The 23025-nt window shown below is 34.7% G+C and overlaps 1 protein-coding gene across 6 annotated transcripts in view; it reads left to right on the top strand.

Moving 5' to 3' along the window:
- LOC111059182 (protein C-ets-1) overlaps positions 1–23025 on the top strand; it is a 229077-nt gene that overhangs the window by 143446 nt on the left and 62606 nt on the right. For all 6 annotated transcript variants that reach the window (XM_039426261.1, XM_039426260.1, XM_039426258.1 and 3 more), the window contains 2 exons: positions 13540–13656; positions 21465–21668. In XM_039426261.1, the coding sequence (XP_039282195.1) occupies positions 13540–13656; positions 21465–21668 (321 nt within the window). The remainder of the gene's footprint in view (positions 1–13539; positions 13657–21464; positions 21669–23025) is intronic.

Consider the following 23025-nt stretch of genomic DNA (forward strand, 5'->3'; position numbering starts at 1 on the left):
TTACCTCTTTTTGAATCTTTTTAAAAACAGGTTCGTCATTATTTTGCTCTTATCGTGAGAAAGAATCCATCTATGTTATATAATCATATACACTACTATCTGAAACATGAATATTTTCATATTTTGTGATGCTATTCTCAATCCATTTATTCTCATTATATTATATTGAACAGTATTTTATCGTTATCCAATCAATTATCTATATTAGAATAAGTTGGCTTGTGTCATTCATCCCATGGTTCTATTGTCAAAGTATAAGAAAATTGAACACTGTTATCAATACTAAACCAATATGTTGACTTTCCACTTGGACAGTTGTATTCTTGACTAGTTTTGTCTAAAACCATCTATGGAGAGGCAAAAGGTGACATAGTTATTTTTTCGATTTATCATTATTAAAGACATTTTATGATAATAAAAAAAGAAAGTAAATTCGTATGGCTTTTGTTGGTGGGGAGTCCCTTGCGGGAAGGTCCCACCGCCTGAATATATAATTTAAGCCATCAATGGGCCTTACGACTGTCATACTTCAGCCGGGACCGACATTTTATGATAATTTTATGATATTAACAAACTCTAAAGCTTTACACCATGTCCATTATTGGGGAATCTTTGTTAAAGTAACAATTTTAGAGATCTCACTTCTGAACTTATTCTCATTCATTTTCTCTCACTCTCATTCATTCACTTCTTATTTTAATTTATTTTCTTATATTCTTACTTTACTATCTGCGTGAATTCAATCTTCAAACCGTATAATACCTGCATACCTCTAGACCTCAATTATTGATTGCATATTCCATATTGTTTAGTTTGAGAATAGCTGTGCATCTTTACGCTTCTTAAGCCTTTTAGTGTGATGTCTCAGATGTTCCCAACAAAAAATTACCAGAAAACTCTAATGCTACTCATTTTGGTCCCTGGAATCATGAATGGAATCCGAATGTTATTATCAAAAATGAAGAATGAACTCAGCCAACCATCATATATGATGGCATCAGTAGGGCAAACACGTGGCTTCAGGAGGCTACCGTCTCTTGTCTTGCAGAATACAAATCAGTTTATTTTGGATGCTGACCAAGTATGCTGCAGAACAAACTCGTGTTTGAAACATTAGAGAAATAGGCTTACTATTCTCCAACAATGACTATTTTTGAATGAATACTGGAATTATTCACATATTATCTCAATTTAATGCATTGGGTGTAACTAAGAGTCAAGGGGATACTAAATATAAATATAAATAAAATAAAAATCTCAGTACCCTTTTTTTGAAATATTTTATCACATGTTTCGGACATTTATGCCATTTTCAAGTGATGTGAAGTAAATAGATAAATACTACTGGAAGATTCTTAAAAATATTTCAAAAAAAGGGTACAGAGATTTTTATTTTCTTTATATTTATATTACAAGTAGCCCTATACAGAAAAGGAATACTAAATAACCTCTTCCCGTATTGTTGTTTAAAAAATTAATATGATGTACATATTTTATGTTGCCTGAGAGAGGAAACTCAGAATATCTTCCTTTTGAATGCAAATGGAAACTATTTCTATTGTAATTTATTATATTTATATTATTGTTTCTTTTTTCAATCGAATTGGAAATCCTCATTGATACTCCCTTTACAGCAATACCTTATATTTCAGTATCTGTCAATTATTGCTGACCAAACAAGACTATCTAAAGAAGAAGTACTGTCTAGAGATTTTTTAAAATTAGGTATATTTTTTGGTTCTCTAGTATTAATTTATTATGACGACAGATGCTGTCTTGAATTTCGAATTCTATATGAGTATCCATTTCCTCTCTTGTATCATCAAAAAAACGTCACAGGGCTTTTTTAATCTAGCTTACGATTGTGTCATATTAATTCAATAGTCCTCAAGATTAATAAACTTTCAAGGACTTTCAAGTAGCCTACGCTTTTAACAGATTGAGTTCAATAATTCAAACATGTAAAGTTGGCAGCTAATATGGAGTAATTCTGAAAAATAATCTTTTTATGTTTCCGGTCTCATTGCAAACTTACCAAATTATTTTTTGTAGTTGATATTGTCGTAAAAATGAGTTCTAATCGAGTAGGTATTCTTATAATTCAGTCTGTAACTTAACCATCTGATTGTTTTGGAAAGATAATTTTCAAAATCATGACTCACTTCGAAGATATCTCATCACGATACAGCATTCGTCGTGCTTATATTACTTGATTACTTGCAATCGTACTCTTCGTAATTCTATACTCTTTTCTAGATTTAAAAGACTTCTTCCTACTTTTACAATAACTAATTGAAGTCAAATAGAAACTTTGTGTTCAAATTTCAAGATGATAATGTTGCAATTTGATCGTGTCTCAATAAAAGATAGGTAAGTGTAGTAACACACACATAGATTTTGGACGTACGATTTTTTGCCGTCCTTATAAATTTTATTAGATTGAACATAGATTGACAAACATATGATCGTGTATTTGACAAGGTCCATTCAATCTGGTAGAATTTATAAGGACGGCAAAAATAGCGTGCGTCCGAAAATCTATGTGTGTGTAACTGGCTTATGTGTGGACATTTTTTTGATCATTTGATCAATATGAAGACGATGATTATTGATGATGATGATGATGATGTAATATTTACCCACCTTGGATGATGATGACTACTTGATGATTGAACTAATAATCTCACGTCGGCTAGATTTCCTTGAGATATAATTATATTTTGAATCTACCTATGTAGCTAACTGGAAGTTGGTGAACTAACTGAATAGATGAAGGTTAAACAGTAATTTAAATAATAATAATTATTGTAGGCCTGAAAAACAGTTATAATTCACATGAAAATAATACTGTGACAACTTCAATGTTATATTGTTGTAAAGTAATTTATCTCATTTTATATTGTTGCATGAAGCATTTCTGTCAGCTATTGCACTACATCACGCCTATCAACTTGATATACAATATTTATTTATTTGATACAAGCATAGAAAGGCTCACAGACCAATTCTAATTGAAATACTGGCGTCAAAACTACGAAATGAGCGGCAAACAGTTTGGCGGGAGTGTTACAAGTTGCGAACAAGTGAAACCATGAATAGACGAGGAGTACACTTGTGGAGGAGCTTAGAAGAAGCATAGATAGCATTGGGCCGCCCTCGGTCAGTGGTGTTAGTGGCCTGTGCTTTGTTTGCTAAGCACATATCAACGGTTTAGGCAGGGGGAAGTCGCCTGTTGACTATAAACAATCACGCCAAGAATACCTAAGTCCAAGTCCCTCTTCCCGTCTTACTTCGTGTGCTCGAGCTCGAGACTTGAGAATATCCGATGACGATTCTACAAAATCTTGTAGATCCCATTGACGACAAATTTTTTTTATTTCAACAAAAATAATTGAAGATTTTTCAGTTCATCGCATGATAATCTGACATCTGGTGAGATGAGACTCCCCACTACTTCCCACGACTCCCCACACTGTGATGTTGTGGTTGAATGAAAACTATTTGATATTATCAATACCACGAATTTATTAAAAAATCCGTGATACTGTACTTTAATCTGTATGAAATAAGTTGCGATTTGGAGAAAATATCCGTGCTGCCAAATTGTGCGGAATTTTAATCTTTTCAAGTCCATATGACAGGATGTATTCAATTCGAAAACACAGTCTATGCAGAATAATTGTCAATTTTAATGTATTTAGTCATAATGGGCTTGCATGAAAAGATTAAAATTATGCACAATTTGACAACACCATTATTTACTGAGAGTCTCAACTTATTTTATAAAACTATAGTTTCGGTTGGTACATCACTATAAGTCTCCATAGTGAGGTCCACGTTATAATGACAGTGTTTGATTAGCAATGGTATTGCTATCCTTGTCTATCATTCAACAAAGTGAATAACATTATCTCTTTCTCGCTTTGCTCTGTTGCAAGATCGTCTTTTAACAATGCAGAATTAATAATTAATTAACAAAATTTTTCATCTTAGTTATGAAATTATTTAAAAATATAATTTCTTGCTCAATAGAATATAATTGATCATTTTAAACGAGAATTAACAATTAATATTACATCAATAAACATGTATCAGCCACCTTATATAGAAGGCATTGACAAGACAGAAGATCGACAACGTTGTTGTCCCATCTTTCTCCACTGCCATTATAACGTGGACCTCACTATAGTAAACTGAATTCTTATACATTGAGCAACAGAATATTATTCAGCTCGGAGAAGCCCTATGATTGGCCATTTACTGTTGACCAATGAAGGTCGACCTCTACTGTCATTAGTCGATTCTACACTAGGAATACTTGTGTCTAGTCTCGACCAATGACAGTAGATCTTATCCTCCATTAGTCAACAGCTAATGACCAATCGCAGAGTATAACCCACATTATATATTCTGCTGCTCGATTTTCAATTCAGACTAGGAATACTCTGTTGTGTCCAGTCTCGGCCAATGACAGTGGAGCTCAATCTTCATTAGTCAACCAACAGCTAATGGCCAATCGTAGGGCCACGAAACAATCATACTTGTATTCAGATTAGATTTCTACTAAATTGCTGGAAAATGTTGAAAATTTAAAAAGTGCTGAAAAATACTTGAATTCAGATTAGATTAATACTGAAGTGCTGAAAAACAGTAAAAAACGTTTGACCAGAGTGGAGCAAACTTATTGAATAGCAAGGTGGAGGTTATAATGAAATATTATGTCTATAACAATATAAACGCACGTTTATCACGTTGCATGCGTGACTTGGCAGCTCAGCTAATTCTCACACCGATGTCTGTTTTTGGTGTTGGAAATGGCAAGTTATGTAACTGTGGTGATCCTACAGACTAGACAATGAGGCCTTCAACAGTAAATTGTTCGTGGCCGTGAATTTCGTTATTGTTTCAATGTTTAGTTGTGGATCCATGCATTCATTCAAACATTTGACATGACTGGAAATAAACATAATATTATATTATTGCCTCTGGTTTTCCATTCAAAATGTACTCAATTTCTCCTCTATTTTGGAGGTAGTAAAAAATGTATTTTTTGATCTATGGTGGTAAGAGATGTATTTTCTGGTTAGGTTGATATCAATGAAGATGAGCGTCAAAATTCAAATGAATAGAATATGGGTATGTTTTTTTTGGCTACGTCGATATCAATGAAGATAAGCGTCAAATAGGTTATGCTATAAGTCAATGACAAGTCAACCCACACATACTTTGGCTAATGGGTCAAATTTTGTTGATGCAATATTTGGAGTGGAGCTATTCTTGATAGTAGGCAACAAATTGGAAACTTCCGGTCGAAATTTGGCGGTCACCACTGCAGCATGCAACACGAAAATATTCCATTTGAATTTTCATCTGACTGAGAAAAAAAAGTTTGAAGATATTCCATTTTCATCTGCTCACTGCAAGGGTTTAGATGGGGGATTAGAAGGGAAGTCTACTCTGAAATTGTACGAAACTGTTGAATCATAAGTTGCGTACAGACTTATGTGTTAGGAACACGAGCATTTCACTTTTTATCTGCTGATGATATGGTGAAGCATCAGCTGATGAAAAGAAAAATGCACAGTAAGACAAAAATGCTCAAGCCAGTTAAACACATATCGATTTTTGGATGTACGTTCATTGCCGTCCTAATATATTTCTATCAGATTAGACGGAACTTGACAAACATAACCTGTTTGACATCATCTATTTTTCAATGTTATAGGATTAGTAAGGAAAAAATCGTACGTCAATAAATCGTGTGTGTAGCTAGCTTAAAGTGCCATGAACACGCGCATTTCTCTTTTAATCAGTTGATAATATTCTTATCATATTTGTATCTATAATACAGATACAACGAGAATAGCATCAGCTGATGAAAAATGAAATGCACTTGATTGTGGCGCATGCATGGGAGTACGCATCTCACTTTTGTGATGTTATATTTTTTATGAAAAATTGTAATGCAGATACTGAGACGCAATAGTTCTCCATAATTTTCGCTATCCCAACTGACAAAAATCACCTGAAAGTGCTCTAAAACGCAGGAACGCATGCAGTAAGAAGCATAAACGTGCAAGCATTGACGAGAGCAGTCTGTTACAGGGCCCGGGCATTATTGTCTCCATTGTGTACCAATTGCTCGAGATTGGCCCATTGTCGTCAATTCCCTCTAAACCTGCAAACACAGGCACCATGCTTCCATACGCCTGCGTGTGTACATCGGACAATACGACGAATCTTCTGATTGCTCCATTGAAAATATCCTCGTTCTTCGATTGAATTTATCGTAGCTTTGTTGTGTTCTTGATTAGGTGAATCTTTTCCTCGCTTCAAGTCGGATTCCATTATCAATCTCACCAATCGGAACTGAAATATAATATTGTCAATCATATTGGTCTACTCACTTATATTATCTAGTAACAACCATCGATTATTGAATGAATCATTATAAAAATATCCCCTGAAGATGTTTCTGTTTGTAAGTGGTAGTTTATAAAGGTGCATACAGACTTATGCGTCACGAACATGCGCATTACTTTTTTCATACGCTGATGCTAAGATTTTTATATCTGTTTCTGTACAAATCCAGATTTTATAAGGATAGAATCAGTTAATGAAAAGTGAATATATCTGGGGATTTGTACAGAATATCTGAAATCTGGGTTGTATTCCGGGATTGTTTTGTCTTCTGAAGTTGATGTCCGCGGTTTTAATAACTCACGAGTTTATACTATTTCAATTTTCCATATTTCAGGGATGTGGTGCTGGTAGAATAGAATAGGATGAATAAAATAGAATGACAAGAATAGGAATAGAATAGAATTGTAAAATAGAGAAAAGTTGAGGTTCTCTTTTACACTCCACTCTCAGTTATGAAGATTCCAATTTAGGAGATTTAATTATCAAGTATGTATCAAATAAGAAGTCATGCCTTTATCATTTCATATACAAATAAAATACAAACATTAACTCATCTGCAATCTTTATAGATTTACATTTTATGATACACCAATTATATGCTTGATTAGAAACACTTGTACCAAAAAATGTTTGTTTTTCGAATTTCCATAGAAGTAGATCCAAAACGTAAGTCAAGAATATTGAGTTATAAGAGAGAAAAACTTGTGTATCTTCCAGCCAGCAGTCGACTAAATTTCAGTAGCATTTTCGACCAGACATATTGTAACATCTATTATCTACACGCTGGGAGAGCGGGAATTGCTTCTTCGATCGTCTTCTATCTCTTTCTTGTTGTCTTCTTTTTCGTTCTTTTGTGCTTTCTTGGGCCTGCCACATGTTACCACCATCTGCACCTGCAGTGCAGCACCTACTGTTCACTCACAGGTCTCATTCGTTATTTTTTAACTTTCATACCCCAATATTCTATCAAACTTGAATTTTAAGGATAATGATAATAATCAGTGGTGGTTGTTGTGCAATTATTGTGATGTGCAACACATCAGTCTGGCAGGCATGCTCAATTCATTTAAGGCATGTATGCGGTTTAAATGGAGAAATGTCAGCTGTTTGTTTAAACCCAGTATGTAACACATTATGATAAATGCAACCATATCTACAAGTAAACGTGGTTTAGCGTTAAACGTAGTGTTAGCATATGTCCCTGAGGAAGGTTAAATGTAGCTAGTAGTTGGCTTAGTAAGTTTGAAATTTAATTCTATCTCTAAGAACTATACCCAATTCACTTTAAATAAACATACTTCATTCAGTTGAAGGAGGTTGAATGTAGCCAGTAATTGGCTTAGTAAGTTTAAAATTGAACTGCTTCCCTAAGTGCTTTTTGCACAGAGCCAGTTTGAACTAAATTTCATCTTAAACTGGATTAAATCAAGTATCATTTGTTATAATGTGATTCATTATGAGTTTAAGCCAACAGCTGATTGAATTCAGTTTGGGCTTTCACTGTGCAAACGACTCTTATAGTTCGCTCACTGATAAAATAACAATTTATTCAAACTATTCTCATAGTTTACAGTTTAATCAATGATCTTATTGTTCAATAATGTTATTAGAATTATACTTACAAACATACAAAACGAACATAATAATACTGTTAAACCTCTAAACCTCGTGTAAATAATGACCTGATGGTGTAATTCCCCACTATCTCATGTGTTACGTTCGTAATATAGTAATATAGTAGTGACATGTGGCAACATCAAATGAATCGAAGTTGCTTCCATTGAAGAGAGAGAATCAACAGGATAAATTCGACTATTTCTCTCCCTTATTTTGATAATATAATAGTCTAAATGAAATTATGGAAACACTTCTTAAAATAATCAATAGAAATTAACAATCCAAATATATATTATACTGAAAAATGTTGTGTCTGGGTTTATCAGATAATGAATTTAATAGGTGCGTACGGACTTATGTGCTACGAACAAGCGCATTTCGCTTATCATCAGTTGTCTTATTCGCTTGTTCAGCTTATTATATCTGTATTTGTACAAAAACAGTAAGATACAGATAAATAAGTATGTACGCAACTTTTTAGGGTTTAAGATTGCCAGGCCATGGTCAAAAATATTGATTGACTTGAGACGGCTAGATAATCAAAACTCGACTGAAAGTAGAAAACAAGATATGGACTGATTAACAGCCCATATTGGTTGTTGAATCTTCAAAAAATCTAGATGGACCTTCCATCAAAAAATCTTGTTACTGAATTATACCTTCTTGAGAAATTGTGGAACCAATACTTTGTATCGATTTCGCGTCGAAAATGAAGCTCCAAACTTGAGAATCTGGAAACGTTCAGAGTTCAAACTTTTCCACAGAAAATTATGGATTCAGCTGAAGTCTGAATATGAAACCAGTATTCTCTTCTGCCCAGTACTTCCATTAGCAGTTTTCTATATGAGCCATTAAAAAGTGGAACTTTGAGTAAAGTACTGTACATTTAATGATAGTCTGATGAGTTGGTTGTAGTTAATTTTTTAGTTACCTGTAAAGTGAACGATGAACCGTCGCTTATTAAAGGTAGTCGGGTTCCAAGTGATGATCATTAGTTGGAGAAGTGAATTAATGGCAACACCTGCCCACCTTCTTTACGTCCAAGTTGTTTTTCTGGCAGAATAAAACCTTGCGGTTCCACTCAATTCCAGAGCTGCTTCCATTGTAGTTAGATGTTCCGATAATGTGTTTGGGTTTTTATGGTGCATCATTGGCCGTCCTGAAGCACTTTCCTCGCTGTTATTCAATATTTCGATACCTATTCAAACATTACACCGCCCATTCTAGAACTAAACAGCCTCCAAGGTTCCTGCTAGAATGTGTTTGGCAAAGGCTTCCGAGATGTTAATTTCCAGGTGTCGATTCGGTAGTCTCCAGCGATTATGCTCTTAATACGTGGAAACGTGTAGTAGCGTGCGATGCGTTCATTTCAAATAATGTTGTCGGTTGGTATCAGTTCCGAAGATGTCTATTATGAAGGTGATTTGGTAATATCTGTTCCATTTTCACAGTCTCTCAACTAATAACAATCAGCTCTTCATGGAAACGATGTTGTTGCATTCGAGTTTTAAAGTGCTCAACTACTTTTTTTAGACTACAATACTGTTTGGGTTCAGGTTTTCGAAAAACTTGATTGTCTGTCGGTCTTTGTGTGAATTTCATTTCACGATTATAACTCCAGATATAGCATGATGTATAATCAGTAGGCTGGCTGTCTTTATTATCTAACATTGATTTTACAAGATTTTGGTAGTTTGGATATCATGAATTTTGGATAATCGAAAATAGTATGTCTTGATATCATCTAAGCATAAAGTTCCAGAAATTTAGCTTGGATTCAATAACGGAATTTCAGATAATCGGGAAATAGCGGCGTCTTAATATCATCCAGGCATGGAGTTTTAGAAAGTTAGCATGAACTAAATCTTGAATCAGTTGAATATCGTATAATTTTGAGATAAGCTGAGATGAACCTGGAATAGTCTGATGACCAAATTAATTTCTCAATCTCATGAGATTGCTTCCAAATAAAGTGAAATTGATTTCAATGCATTAAGTGTTTCAGATAGAAACTATTCGATATTTTATGGCGCTTGCACAGATTCTGTCATATGTAACTTTGTAATTGCAAACTTGAATTATTATAAATCTGCAAATTTTCACTTCTTGGTAAATGTTTAATTCTTGTTCCACAAGGCACCTGAAAAGGTTTCTGCTTTTTCAAATGGTAATTTATAAGTTAGGTGGTATACGGGATATTTTCATTTTCTGAAATCTATGTACTATTGGGAGTCGGTGATTTGTTTTTGTTGATAGGTTAAAGCTTAAAGAAATGATTAAAATGAAAAGTTATTTCAAAAATAATGGTTTTCGACAGAATAAATTCCACTCTCTCTTTCAATAATGATGATGTAACAAAAGCTTGGATAGTAAGCCATGAAACATGTGGTAATGTGATGGCTTATTCTCTCGTTTTCGAGCTGTAACCGAATTCACTTTGTCCCTTTGAACTTATAACGACCCTTAAATTACCAAATAAACAATTTCACGCTGAATTAAACTATGATCTGACCTCTCTCATGACTGTACATTGTAAGCTATGTTACTGCTCCTGCAAACCAATATCACACTTATTTCTATTAAAAATTGTTTTTTTTTCATCCATTGAAGCCCATCTTTTAAGTAGAAGGGGAGAACTTGATTGGTTCATCCGGTTTCGGCACCTCTATCCAATAGAATGCTTTTCTCTTCAAATACATATTTGGATAAGTCATTGCCTGGTGTGATATGAGTAAATAAATCATCAATTAAATCTTATTGATGGGTAGCTTCAGTGTTCAAATCCAGCAGGTGTTTAAACCACACCATCATCATACTATGTAACGTAATATATATAAAAGATAAGTAGGTATTGTACATTCTGTGATCATTATGATGTCTAATTTGAACATTTTTTCTTGAATCAACTTCATGTTAATGCCCAATATTTTTCTATCCCCGACTCCAGTTAGAATTACTCTGCTAAGAAATATTTCAAAAATGTTAAGCAGGCCTACTATGTTAATTGCGTGAACACGATATCACGATCCAATCTCATGATTATTGAAATTTTCAAAAAAAATATGTACAGGTTTTTCACTTGAGAAAAATAATTCTAGCAGAGGAAATCATAACTAAATCAAGACACGAAAAAGTATCGGAGCTGCTATGCTATGCACGCCCCAAGTTCAACAAGTCTCATTGGACAATGACTTGCATGTGACATTTTCCAGCTGCTCGCTTTCTATTGGTAGTGAGCTGTGGAGGTAAAGTGGCGACCGATCAACCCATTGACCAATCAGACAGCTTCTTGGTTCTTGAGGCGTGAACTATTATTCGAACCAATCCTAAATCAATTTCATGATTGGGGAGCATTTCATGGAAAATTTAAAGTTCCTGTTGGAGGAAGAAGGCTCCCATATTAACAAATGTAAACAAATAAAGTAGCTCGCCGTACTATCCACGTCTTTTAGGTGGTTCCTTTACCTGTATTCTGGGAGCTCCAGATTTCCATGGAACAGACCACTGATCGGAGACCAAATCATATCAAATTATCATTCTTAAATTGAAAATGATAACTGTACTCCTAATAAGCCTGCTTCTTCACGAAATAATATAGAATATGAAACTATATACCTCTTTCCTATGTAAGTGGATGCATATTTCAATTGTTGATTATAATTTGGATTAATTTTTGTGCTATCAAGAATGTGGAAAATGAATGACTAATAAACATTATTCTACTCATTAGTATGACAGTTCCAAATTGCCTGATGTTTGTCTCAAAACGATGGCTTCTTTCGACACAACATTCCTGCGTTATCCCGATTATTATTATTATTACCTAATGAACTACTGATAAGATAGTAGCAATCAACATGACATTTTGTCGTTGAAGAATTTGACTGGAATTTTTCTCCAGAATATGTAGGTCTCCACACTGCTTAAATTGTGGGCAGTAAATAGTTTATTGGTTCATAGGTAATTAGTGGCATTCCTGTCTTATCTTATAGAAGACAAAATTAATGGAGATCAGAGGAATGTTTCGTGGCCATGACTTCATGTGATCATGAGCCCCCCTTTTGCGGGGGCGCTGCCCCCCTTTATGCTGTATGTTTTTTCTTAGTTGGTTAACAAGGGCCAGATAAGCGTCAACTGCAACACGCATTTAGAGTTGAAGCCACACTAAAATGAGACGTTTGCCCACACCGTTTGTGTATATAATATGTTGCCCGTTAATAAACTCTAACTACTGCATCCTGCTTCATTATTACAGTCGCTCTTTCCCACTGATATACAATTCTTGTTAATTATCATACCCATATCGCTGTTTATCAGTTTCGTGTTGATGATATCTAATGATTGTATTGTAGGTTTTCCAGACGTTGAGTTTTGTGGATTAAGTTGTTGGTTTTTCATCGCAAATCTACATAAATGATAACCGAGTCATAGTGCCGGTTGCACAAAAGCCGGTTAAATTTTAACCGTGATTAATTCCACGAGAATCAATGAGAAAAGCCGTCTTTTCAAAAACGCCTTCTCTGATTGGTTCTCGTAAAGTTAATCACGGTTAAAATTTAACCGGCTTTTGTGCAACCGGGCCGTAGAATATCGATTACTGTAGTTATTTCCCACCGCTGCCACCAATGTAAGGAACTGACAACGCTAAAATTAAATAAAAAATTCTACTGTTTGAATTGAACCTTTCTTCAATAAAACTTGATCTAAACATAAGCAAGATAACAAACTTTTTCTGTGAAGGCTTGCCAAGGCAACGAACATTAATAACATGGTAGCCATGAAGGGGATTCCCTTCACACTATAGTATTACTGTTTTTTATAGAACTCTTTTCGAATCAAAGTATTTCAGACAAATCAGAAATTATATTCTCGAAGAACTTACATGTATTAAATAGATATTAAATAGCTTCATCGGCCAAAAAAACATTATCAGCAGCGCTATTCCAAGTTAGACTATCATGATTAGTTTCGTAAACTGGGAAATATTATATTATATCTGTTAATATTTTCAAGGTCTTGAAATTTCGCAATGCATCTTCAAAATGAATCCTCAACTAATCAAGCTAAAATTATTTTTTTCAACAATTTTTAAAATAATTAGTCTCCAATTGAAAACAATCAGTTCCAAACACTCAGCTGAACGATACATAATATGAATATAGGATACGATTGTATGAATGATAATGTGTAAATTTTGCAATAAATGCAAAACAATGCTGTGCAATGTTTCAATATGAAAACAATTATGGATTTGAAATACATACTTACATTCTCCTGACCATGTTTGAAAAGAACATTCTTTGAATTCGAGAATATCAGCTACTTTTGTATTTTACAAGTATCCGGAGCAAGTCAGCGACTGTTAAATTTAACTTTGCAAGTATCCGGAGCAAATCCTGTATAAGTCACCGTAGTTTTCAATCCCAATCTTGTTTTTCTCTTTCCATGTGGTGGAGATTTTTTGTACCAACATTTCTGATGAATATTTATTTTTTACAGATATACCTACCCAGGTGCCTCCCCTTACGCCTGGCACTAATAATAAGATGACAGAGGCCCTCAAGGCCTCTTTTGCATCATGGGGAAAGGAACAACTCAGACATAACATAGTCAAAGGTAAGGCTCAATCCATTCTAACATTTATCACAGTAAAACTATGAAACAATCCTCTTTTATTGTCACGTTCCAAGACTATTCATTTCTCATGGATTGTAGGGAAATCAATTTTAAACAAGGAACATGATAGTAGCTGTACTGGCTGACCTCTGAATATAGCAATTTAAAGTAATCTTGGTAACTGTATGTTTAAAACACGTTACACTAATAAACTAATCCGCCAGCATGTTTGAAACTGGAGCCAAGTGAGGCCCTTGTCCATTCATGTATTAGATCCAACTTCATTCATTCATTCACTTATTCTCCTGGCTATTCATCATGCAATTCCGCGTTGACTCAAACCCACATTGGGTTGTTACAGTCAATTAAGAATGGCCAAGAATATCACTAAAAATGAGCAAAATTAAAACAGAAAACCGTCACATAAGTGGGTTCACATGCAAAATTTTGTCATTGAAGGCATTTTTAACTTAAGCCTCTTATCTGCTTTACATATCTTCCTCAATTTCAAATGTCAGTCCTCCTCAATTCTAATTGTTCCTAATCTCCATTAATCTTCCAATTATCAATCAATATTTTATTTACATATCTCTCCAAATTTGAAAGTTAACACCAGTTAACAAAGTTAAAACATTCGCTAACTAATACAATGCTTCTAGATCCTTTTAGTCTATTTGTTAGATCGCAATCATTTCTACAATGAAGCATTCTATTTAAAGATGATGGTTTCTCAAATCATTCCGAGCTACGATGTTTCAATACATGGTTTTGATGTCAATTGACTGCACGTCGTTATAACTACATCAAAACCGTGAATTCTATTCCTTGGATTCTTTTGGTAGACTAAGATTCTTCAGAAGAAGACTTTCCTGTCAAACCCTTCTTCTTTTAACTTGATCAACGAAAGGAAGATAATCACTCATATCCACCTTCATATCAGCAAGAACATTTATTCCCAAAAAAACTCTAGTAATGACCAGTAATGCATCCTACTAATGACTAGTAATGACTTAAATTATGACTTCATAAATCATTGACAAACCAATAATTTTTCTCTGAAACCATCACAGATGTTCAGCTTCTGAAGTTTCCATTCTCCAAAGTTTACTGTTGGGAGTTGTCAGTTTAATCTTTCGCCTGGCTCCCTGTTAACAATTCAAAAAGTCAGTAAGAGATATTCAAGAGGCTATTAGCCAAGAAGCGCCTGATAGTTTATAACGTTGGCTACGCTGCTATTGTGTTCATTTTTGGCCGTCAGAGCTCATTTCGACCAACTTATAAATATGAATAAGATTGCCTACTAAGAGTGATTTGTGGAGTCTCTCTCAATCTCTGTCTCTGTCTGTATTCTCTATCACTACATTTCAAGTAGTATCTCTTCTCCGCCACTCGTTATCTCTTTCTCCCGGTTGACTTGTTCTCTCTCACTCTGTATTCTCTATCACTACATTTCAAGTAGTCCTCTTCTTCTTCTCCCTTAATTCACTGTCTCTCTTGGTTGATTCCTGTTCATTTGCCATCAACGTATTATTCCCCATCTGCCTATATGTGGAGATACTATCTATGTGCCGTATTATTAGTAACAGTAGGAGAGGATTAATACTGTTTTGCATGTCACAGCGTGTAATATGTTGTGCAGCTATTTGCTAGCGAACGAAGGCGTATTATTGTGGTGAATTGGGGTCAACATCATTACTGCTCTAGGACGAGGAGCCTTCTTCATCCATAAGCTGAAATGAAATAGTAAACAGTCCGAAAGATGATGATCACAACAGGGCGTTGCCTGTAGCTGGGCCAGCCTTCTCCTTTATTATTTCGGTCTCTTTCCATCATCAATTGTTTGTCTCTGTTTGCGGCAAAGATGGCGTTGTGTCTCGTCACGGTTCAGCGACGTCTGAGAGTGGCGTCGCTTGTCTTGGTGGCCGCAGCAGAGGGGCTCCTCCAAGAATGGCTCTTCTGCGGCTAATACACGCATCAGTGATTCCTTGGTGGCACTGGCTAATTCTACCTCCACCAATAGATGTATTTCACTCGATCCCAATCCGAAGAAAAATCTCGATGGCCGCCTTGCTTCTCATCTTCACTGTATAGTCACTGATCCTCCATTTTTGAGTGTTCAAATACACGATCCTTTCAATAATTCATTGCTCGTTGTCAGAACTTTCTCAGAGAAACAAGAGAAAAACACAATCGATCATAGAATGACTAGGAGTATAAATACTCTTTTATTTGATGAGTAGACAAAGTTTGGACTCTCCCAATTAACCTAGAATATTGTTGATTATCGAACTTAATCTATTTAATCGATCTTAATCGACATTGAACATAATCGAAAATAATCTTATAAGATCACAATAATTGCAGTTTAATAGCAACAACTTGCGGCGACAATAGTAGATTCAACAGGAAACGGAGTAGTGTAGGCAACCCGCAATACACCAATTTCTATTAATTTTTTTGATCAATTTCTGATCAAGTTTTTCATCACAATATTGTATTCTCAAACCTGATAACATCAATTTATCTTATTTTAAACGAATCATCATTCAAAAATTTTTTGTGGTAATACCACGATGTTCTCCGTGACTTGTAGATGTGATGTGAGACATGGAAACTCGAAACTTCTAGCGTGAAGCAAGGTTTTTTGGAAAATCCTCAGAACTTACTAATGAGACTCACAGAAAATTATATAGTAATGAAGCTTGCTATTTCCATATCATTTGTAATCACTTACCTACATAATATGATCACTCTATTTATTAATTAAATTGATACAGAGTGGCGCGAGAAATTTTGAATGTGATGGTTTGAAGCTGACTCTTTACCGCGTTTAATAGACGGTAATTGTCTGAACATCTTGAAAAGTAAAGAGGTAATTTTTGAAATTTTTATTGTAGGATCATAATACCATCATTTTCACTCCAGGGATTAGGTTTATTGATTAACCTGTTCCGGTACCCATCTCTCTCCTGGCCTCCCTACATCTCTTTTTCCAGTAGGTCTATAGTTTTGAACTTCAAGGATCATAATAGATATCATAAATACAATGATAAATTCTCACCATTTCTACGAATTTATTAGTAGAAGATGGAAAATCTTGTTTTCTTGTACCACCCAAAACAAGCTGTAAACCCAAAACAAACAGTAAAGGCTGAATGTGAGCAAATATTTCCGATGAAATCTTAAAAAGTATGGAAGTTTTTTTTATATTTAGATTATGGAAGCATAATTGGCTTGATGAATACATTGTATCCCACTAGTAATTGATTAAGTTCTATGATATTTTTTAAAGTTTTGTGATCTTGGAAATGATATTATTTGAAAATTTCTCATTTCCTCGCGTCACCCTTCGTATATAATTTTAGGTCGAGACTTCCCTCACCTATTGGCGGAAAATTATTCAATGTGAATCAGTTTCGAAATACGAGATCATAAAGAAATCAGCTCACTTTCCATCGCCTCATTTCGAGAATTGAGTAAACGCATGAGATTAGCAGCGTGGTTCATTTGGGCAGCCAAGCAGGTGCAAAAATCGTTTTACTCTCTACGCAATACTCTATAACAATAAAAAGTCTACAGTGTAGAATATAAAATATTGTGTAATAGAGGATCGTGCTCACTGGCCATGGTAGACAGCACATGCGCATGCTCACATTAAGCATGGCTTTCCCTGTCTTTGTGGCATCTTGATCACGCCTAATTTTCCCGGTTACATAAGCTTAATTGCCGCTATTGCAGTTGACCGCTTTACATGTTCAATGAAATTGTAATGACTGCTTTTAATTGAGTAGAACTGTTACAGAAATGATCTGAATTGTTTGGAGATTTATAGAATTTAACCTGAAGATTTTGAATTTTCACTGTTAAAATGGTTCGTTTTCAGTAACCTACTAAACTTTGAATTTTCACTGTGAAATGGATTAATTCTCAGTAAGCTACTCAACGACAAGTATCTCGAATATGAATTGGAATTTTCATTCCCAATGATATACTTGACATGAAATACAAATTACAAGATAACAAAGAAATAAACAAAATCATAAAATCCATAACTTTCCACTGTTGTTTTGAAAATTGAATAGAAAATTACAGTACATAGAATTTTACTCTTAGTAATATTGAAGGTTTCTCATTGTAATACTCATTTTATTAACTAAAATACAAGAACTGATAGCCAACATGAGAATAGTAAGAGTATAATAGTATAATCATTTTGGACTTATGTATTGTAAAGTGAAAACAACCTTTTTCGGACATTTCATCTGATTTTGGTAGAAGAATAGCTCAATGATTGTCTTTTCATTCCTATCCTTATAATTTCAATGATCTGTCATATTTTTGCAAGAGAATAAATGTCAATGCTGTCATATACTCCAGAATAGTATCAGAGCTTGGAAGTCTATTTTCAGAAAGTTTGATACTAGAACGTCGTAAGATTGATACAATTCTCAAATCTAGTATCCGAGAAGATATGGATCTAGATCATTTGAGGGCGGCCAATCACAGTAATCTGTTTGCTCACCTACATGTGCAATTATTGTTGTTGAAATTGCACCGGATAATTTGTTGTTTTTGTAACGTCCGTTGACCAAATGGATCTAATTAGTTTGCGCTGCGCCGGAAAGAATCGTTCAGCTGACAGCCAAGATAGAGGCGGTGCTAGACGGCTAGCCTTGTTGATAAGAAGGTCCAAGTCGATGGACCAACATTGGCGAATTTCCGATTGTGGAAGACCCAGTGTCTGGAAAAAATTAGATAACAATTGAAATAACGATTATTACAAGGTTTAGATAAGCATGCTGTACTCTTTTTATGCATAATTAAATCGCGATTAAAACTTTCGAAACAAGTGATTTGATTGTTTATCTTATTATCTTTAATCTCATTGGTGTTAACTGTAAATGCTTGATAATACTATGGCGTTGTTGTCGGTGTCTATCATGATTAAAGGATTTAAATGTTATAAAGATTCTGAAAGTATTAAAAAATATATTTTTATTATCATGATTTCTTTTCCAAAAGAAGAATGATTCAACTGACGTGCTTCCTTCACCATATCTTATTGTAAGTTTATTCATCTTACATTGATTTCATTGTGTCTATATTACACCTTATTATCAATCTATCTTATCATGCATTTGATTTGAATAAGTAGCAAAATTCATGATCAAAACATTTTTTTGTAATTGTACAGTGAACAACGTATTCATCTTTTGAAAAAATCATATAACACTCCATCCACTGTAGTGCTGGTACTCGCTACAATTCAATCCAATCCAAGAACATAGCAGTGCTTATGAGCAAGGAATCTAGAATACTATTGAAAATGTTTGTAACTATTGGATATATAGCTACATATTCAAGATATTCACCTCTCGGTTGGTACACCCAAAAATACACAATATTTTATTGATAGACAGTATGCGTCAATCCTAATTATTGTGATTAGATCTGGACTGTAATTATCGTCACATTATTTCGATTTTTCACATTGGTTTCCACTCTATTCTTAGTTTCTCTATTTGTTTAGTCGAGTTTGGTGCTTATAAGTCGATTAAAATATTTCGATTACAATATTTAAGATATTATTTAAGGGAATAATTATTTTATGAATATCCTTATAATATTTCGAATACCATGAGATACATCATCGAGATAAATTCAGTATATCACACTGATACAGACTGCTTGAATTTAAATTACAAGCAAATCCAAAGGCTGTCAAATAACTCATAATAAGTTGAGCGATGAGTGGGTGTCTAGTGTTTTGGAGTGAGGAGGAGAAGAGGAGATGGATGAAAGAGTAGTGGGCGACAGGCGATTGTTTCTCCACACTGCGTCGTGTATCTCTTACGCCTGATTATCTCTCATTTCTCTATCCTCGTCTGTTTTCGACATTCGTCCAACTTCTGTCTTTGTTTCTGAATCAGGCTATTTGCTGTGATGGGCGGAGTCTCACTGCTAGTCAAGAAAATGTCCGTTCTGCTCTCATTGATTACTATTGGCCGCTAAACTGCTTAGAAGGAGAGCGAACTGATAAGAGAGCGAATGCACAGATAAGGCGTGAGAGAGAAGGCGAAGGAGAGCGCTGTCACGTGAAGGCAGTGAGAGATTGCCTTCTCGATCTCGTTCTTCGTTCACCGCCTCATTTAGCCCACACAGCCAACCAAATCAAGTGATCCTTTGTGCTTCTTAACTGGACTACAACAAGCCGAAAACAACGGCAACGAGACAAAAAATTATGAAAATTGGTGATGAAAAAGTATCGAGTGCTATTAATTGGTTTTCTCCAATCTTTGGTTGGGTGCTCATGCTTGCCCGTCTCAATTGAAAAGCGCCAATAGGCAAGCCGTAATATTTGTTCAGCAACTATTTGTCTTTGAAAATTGGAAAGTGAGATTGGCTCGCCTTCCAACAATGGGTGTCAATTCATTTTACAAGCTTATTTCCTCGTCGATTAGCTGCTGTTGTTTGTGAAATGAACTTTTTCAAATTGAAAATGAATTGAAAACTAATTTAAAAACCAATAAAAATGGAAACTGTTATATAGTCAGCCATAAGCTCAGATTTTCCTGTCGCGTGTTATAAAATAAATGACAATTTATTTCTGGTGATCTACAGTTATTTGCTTTGAAGAAGACTATATTGCGATTTACGATATAAATTCAGCATTTGATCAACATTGGTTTGCTATCCTCGAGTGTCATTAGAAAAATCACATTCTTTTCCAACTCTGCACTGTTGTCAAATCGTTAGTAAACTTTTAAGAAATAATATAATGGACTACCGAAATATTAAATGTCCTTTATGAAAATGTATTTCAAAATGAATAGAATCGTGGAAAATAAAGTTTTCTTGACGAATGAAATCAAATTGATCAATGAGAACCAACAATTAATATTATCAGATATACCGGGATAACTTCAATCACATATATCTACTATAGAAGTCGGTAGAAATCTGAAACTTGGCAACTCTGTGTCCCATCATTTCTACTGACTTTACAACGTGAATCACACTGTAGGAGTGTTAATCTCAATATAGTCTTATTTGAAGTGAATGAAAACTCTAGAACACCAATGAATCATTGTAATTTATTTGATAACACGCAACAGGAAAACTTAAGCTGATGGCTGACTAGCAGTGTTAATTCTATTCAATTTTGAAATAAGTTTATACAAACAAAGAATTTTGAAAAAGCCACTCTGTTCTCAATCAATATATTGTCTCTCTAATCGATAAGTGACTCCGTAGATCTTGAAGATCAACTAGAAATGGAAGATGATCAACTCACAACTCAATCAGAATATTGTTTTTACATCACTGTATCAATATATTAGGGTTCTCAACAATTTTAGTTGTGCTCCGAATGTATTTCACTCCTGTTTGCAGACAAGATTTTTCGTAAGCAAACAGTATTGTATTTAATGATCTGTAATATCATTTGTATAATGGAATTTGTCATGTAAGTGATATCATTGAATAAAACTTGATTTGATATATTGTAGTTTATTCATTTATTCTTATGGCTTTTATTGGAAAAGAGAGACTTTTGGATGTTCTGCCTTGCCGTATTACCCAATGTCATTTCCTATCAACACTCAAGTTTATAGGTTATGTATTGGGTTCTTCATGTTTTCCCACTAAATGATTGTAGTAGACTTTTGGATGTTCTGCCTTGCCGTATTACCCAATGTCATTTCCTATCAACACTCAAGTTTATAGGTTATGTATTGGGTTCTTCATGTTTTCCCACTAAATGATTGTAGTGACCTTTGAGTAATGATTTTTGATGAATTTTGTTGTAGATCCTCGGCAGTGGAGTGAGTCACAGGTGGCGCATTGGCTGAGTTGGGCGGCGAGGGAGTTCTCGCTGCCGATGCATGAGTCGATGCACCAGTTCTACATCCGTGGAAAGGACATCTGCGCAATGGGCAAGGAGGCCTTCCTCGCCAGGGCGCCACCCTTCATGGGCGACATCCTCTGGGAGCACCTGGAAATATTACAGAAAGGTAAGAGCTCATCGAAAATAGTTCAATGAACCACTTGAGTTTACAAAATTCATCTACTCATACATTGAAATCAAGAAATAGAAATTAAAAAAAGGGTACTTGGATTTCTTATTTTTATCTCTTGATAATTAAGAGTAGCCCTAATAAAAAAGGTAATTGAAATCAACTTCAATGTACGATTTGCAATATCAATTTTTAGATCACAGTTTTCCAATTTTTCCAAAAACGTATTTAGGCCCTGTTCATTTCTGACAAATTTTCAAGGACTAGATGAAAATTGAATTGTGTAATCATGATTGTACTAGATACTCTGGTGGCAAGATCACACGTGCTTTTTTCAGACGTGTCGGTAGGGCAGATCTCTGATTGGTTGATTCGGTTGGCGTTCAGGAATCAGCTGATTCGAGGAGCTGGTTGATCGAGAATCAGCCAATCGGAGAGCTTTCTGCCCGCCGACTCGCAGGGCAGGAAGCTCTCCGATTGGCTAATTTTCAGCTGATTCTCGAACGCCAACCCAATTATCGTAAAACGCCTGAAAAAACGGGGCGTAGTCGCAGTAAATAGTTGCAGCAAAATAGATCTTCATTCTCTCATTTCTAAAACTGGAAACGTTTTTCCTCGACAAAATCAAACATTCCTAAATTATTCAAAATAGCTGAAACTTTACACTATTTCCTCTTTATTTTATTTTGTGCTCAATTTTATAGTTTCTCAAAATTTAATTTAAATGTGACTTTAACTATGACTACGACTACGCCCCGTTTCGGAAAGTCAATTTTCTGACTTCAGCTGTTTAAAGTCTAGAACTTAGCTAAATCCCGAGCTCGGAAACCGGCCCTTAGAGTAATTATTGGCGTTTTATCAAAACAAGCTGCTAGAAAATCCAGGTGATAATCTTGAAACAGTTTCATTGTATTGAACTATTGACTTACAACACTATCATACTGAATAGAGGAGCTAAAAATGAACCCATTTCAGTAAAGAACCTAGTATTGTACATTTTTGACTCAGACCACTTTCATTCTAAGCAGCTAACTTAAATTCCAAAGATAGATTAATTTTTTTCTTTCTTTCATTCGCTATTAAAGTTTTTTTTATTTTCTCATTTTGTCAAAATTATTTTGTTTCCTCAATCTTACAATCTTACAATATTTGTACAGTGTTCTAGTTTTACTTAGAATTATTGTATTTGATGGTTGCTAGTGTGAGAGAAGGCCGGCTGCGCCCTAACTTCGTCCTCCTAGGTTTTTAATAAAGACAGCTAATCAATCAAACAATCAGTTCGTATATTGTAGGCGAACGTTTGAATTTATAACAATTTACAAATCAATCATACATTACATACAATCATTACTCA

The sequence above is a fragment of the Nilaparvata lugens genome, chromosome 4, assembly GCF_014356525.2.
Source record: "Nilaparvata lugens isolate BPH chromosome 4, ASM1435652v1, whole genome shotgun sequence".
NCBI lineage: Eukaryota > Metazoa > Arthropoda > Insecta > Hemiptera > Delphacidae > Nilaparvata > Nilaparvata lugens.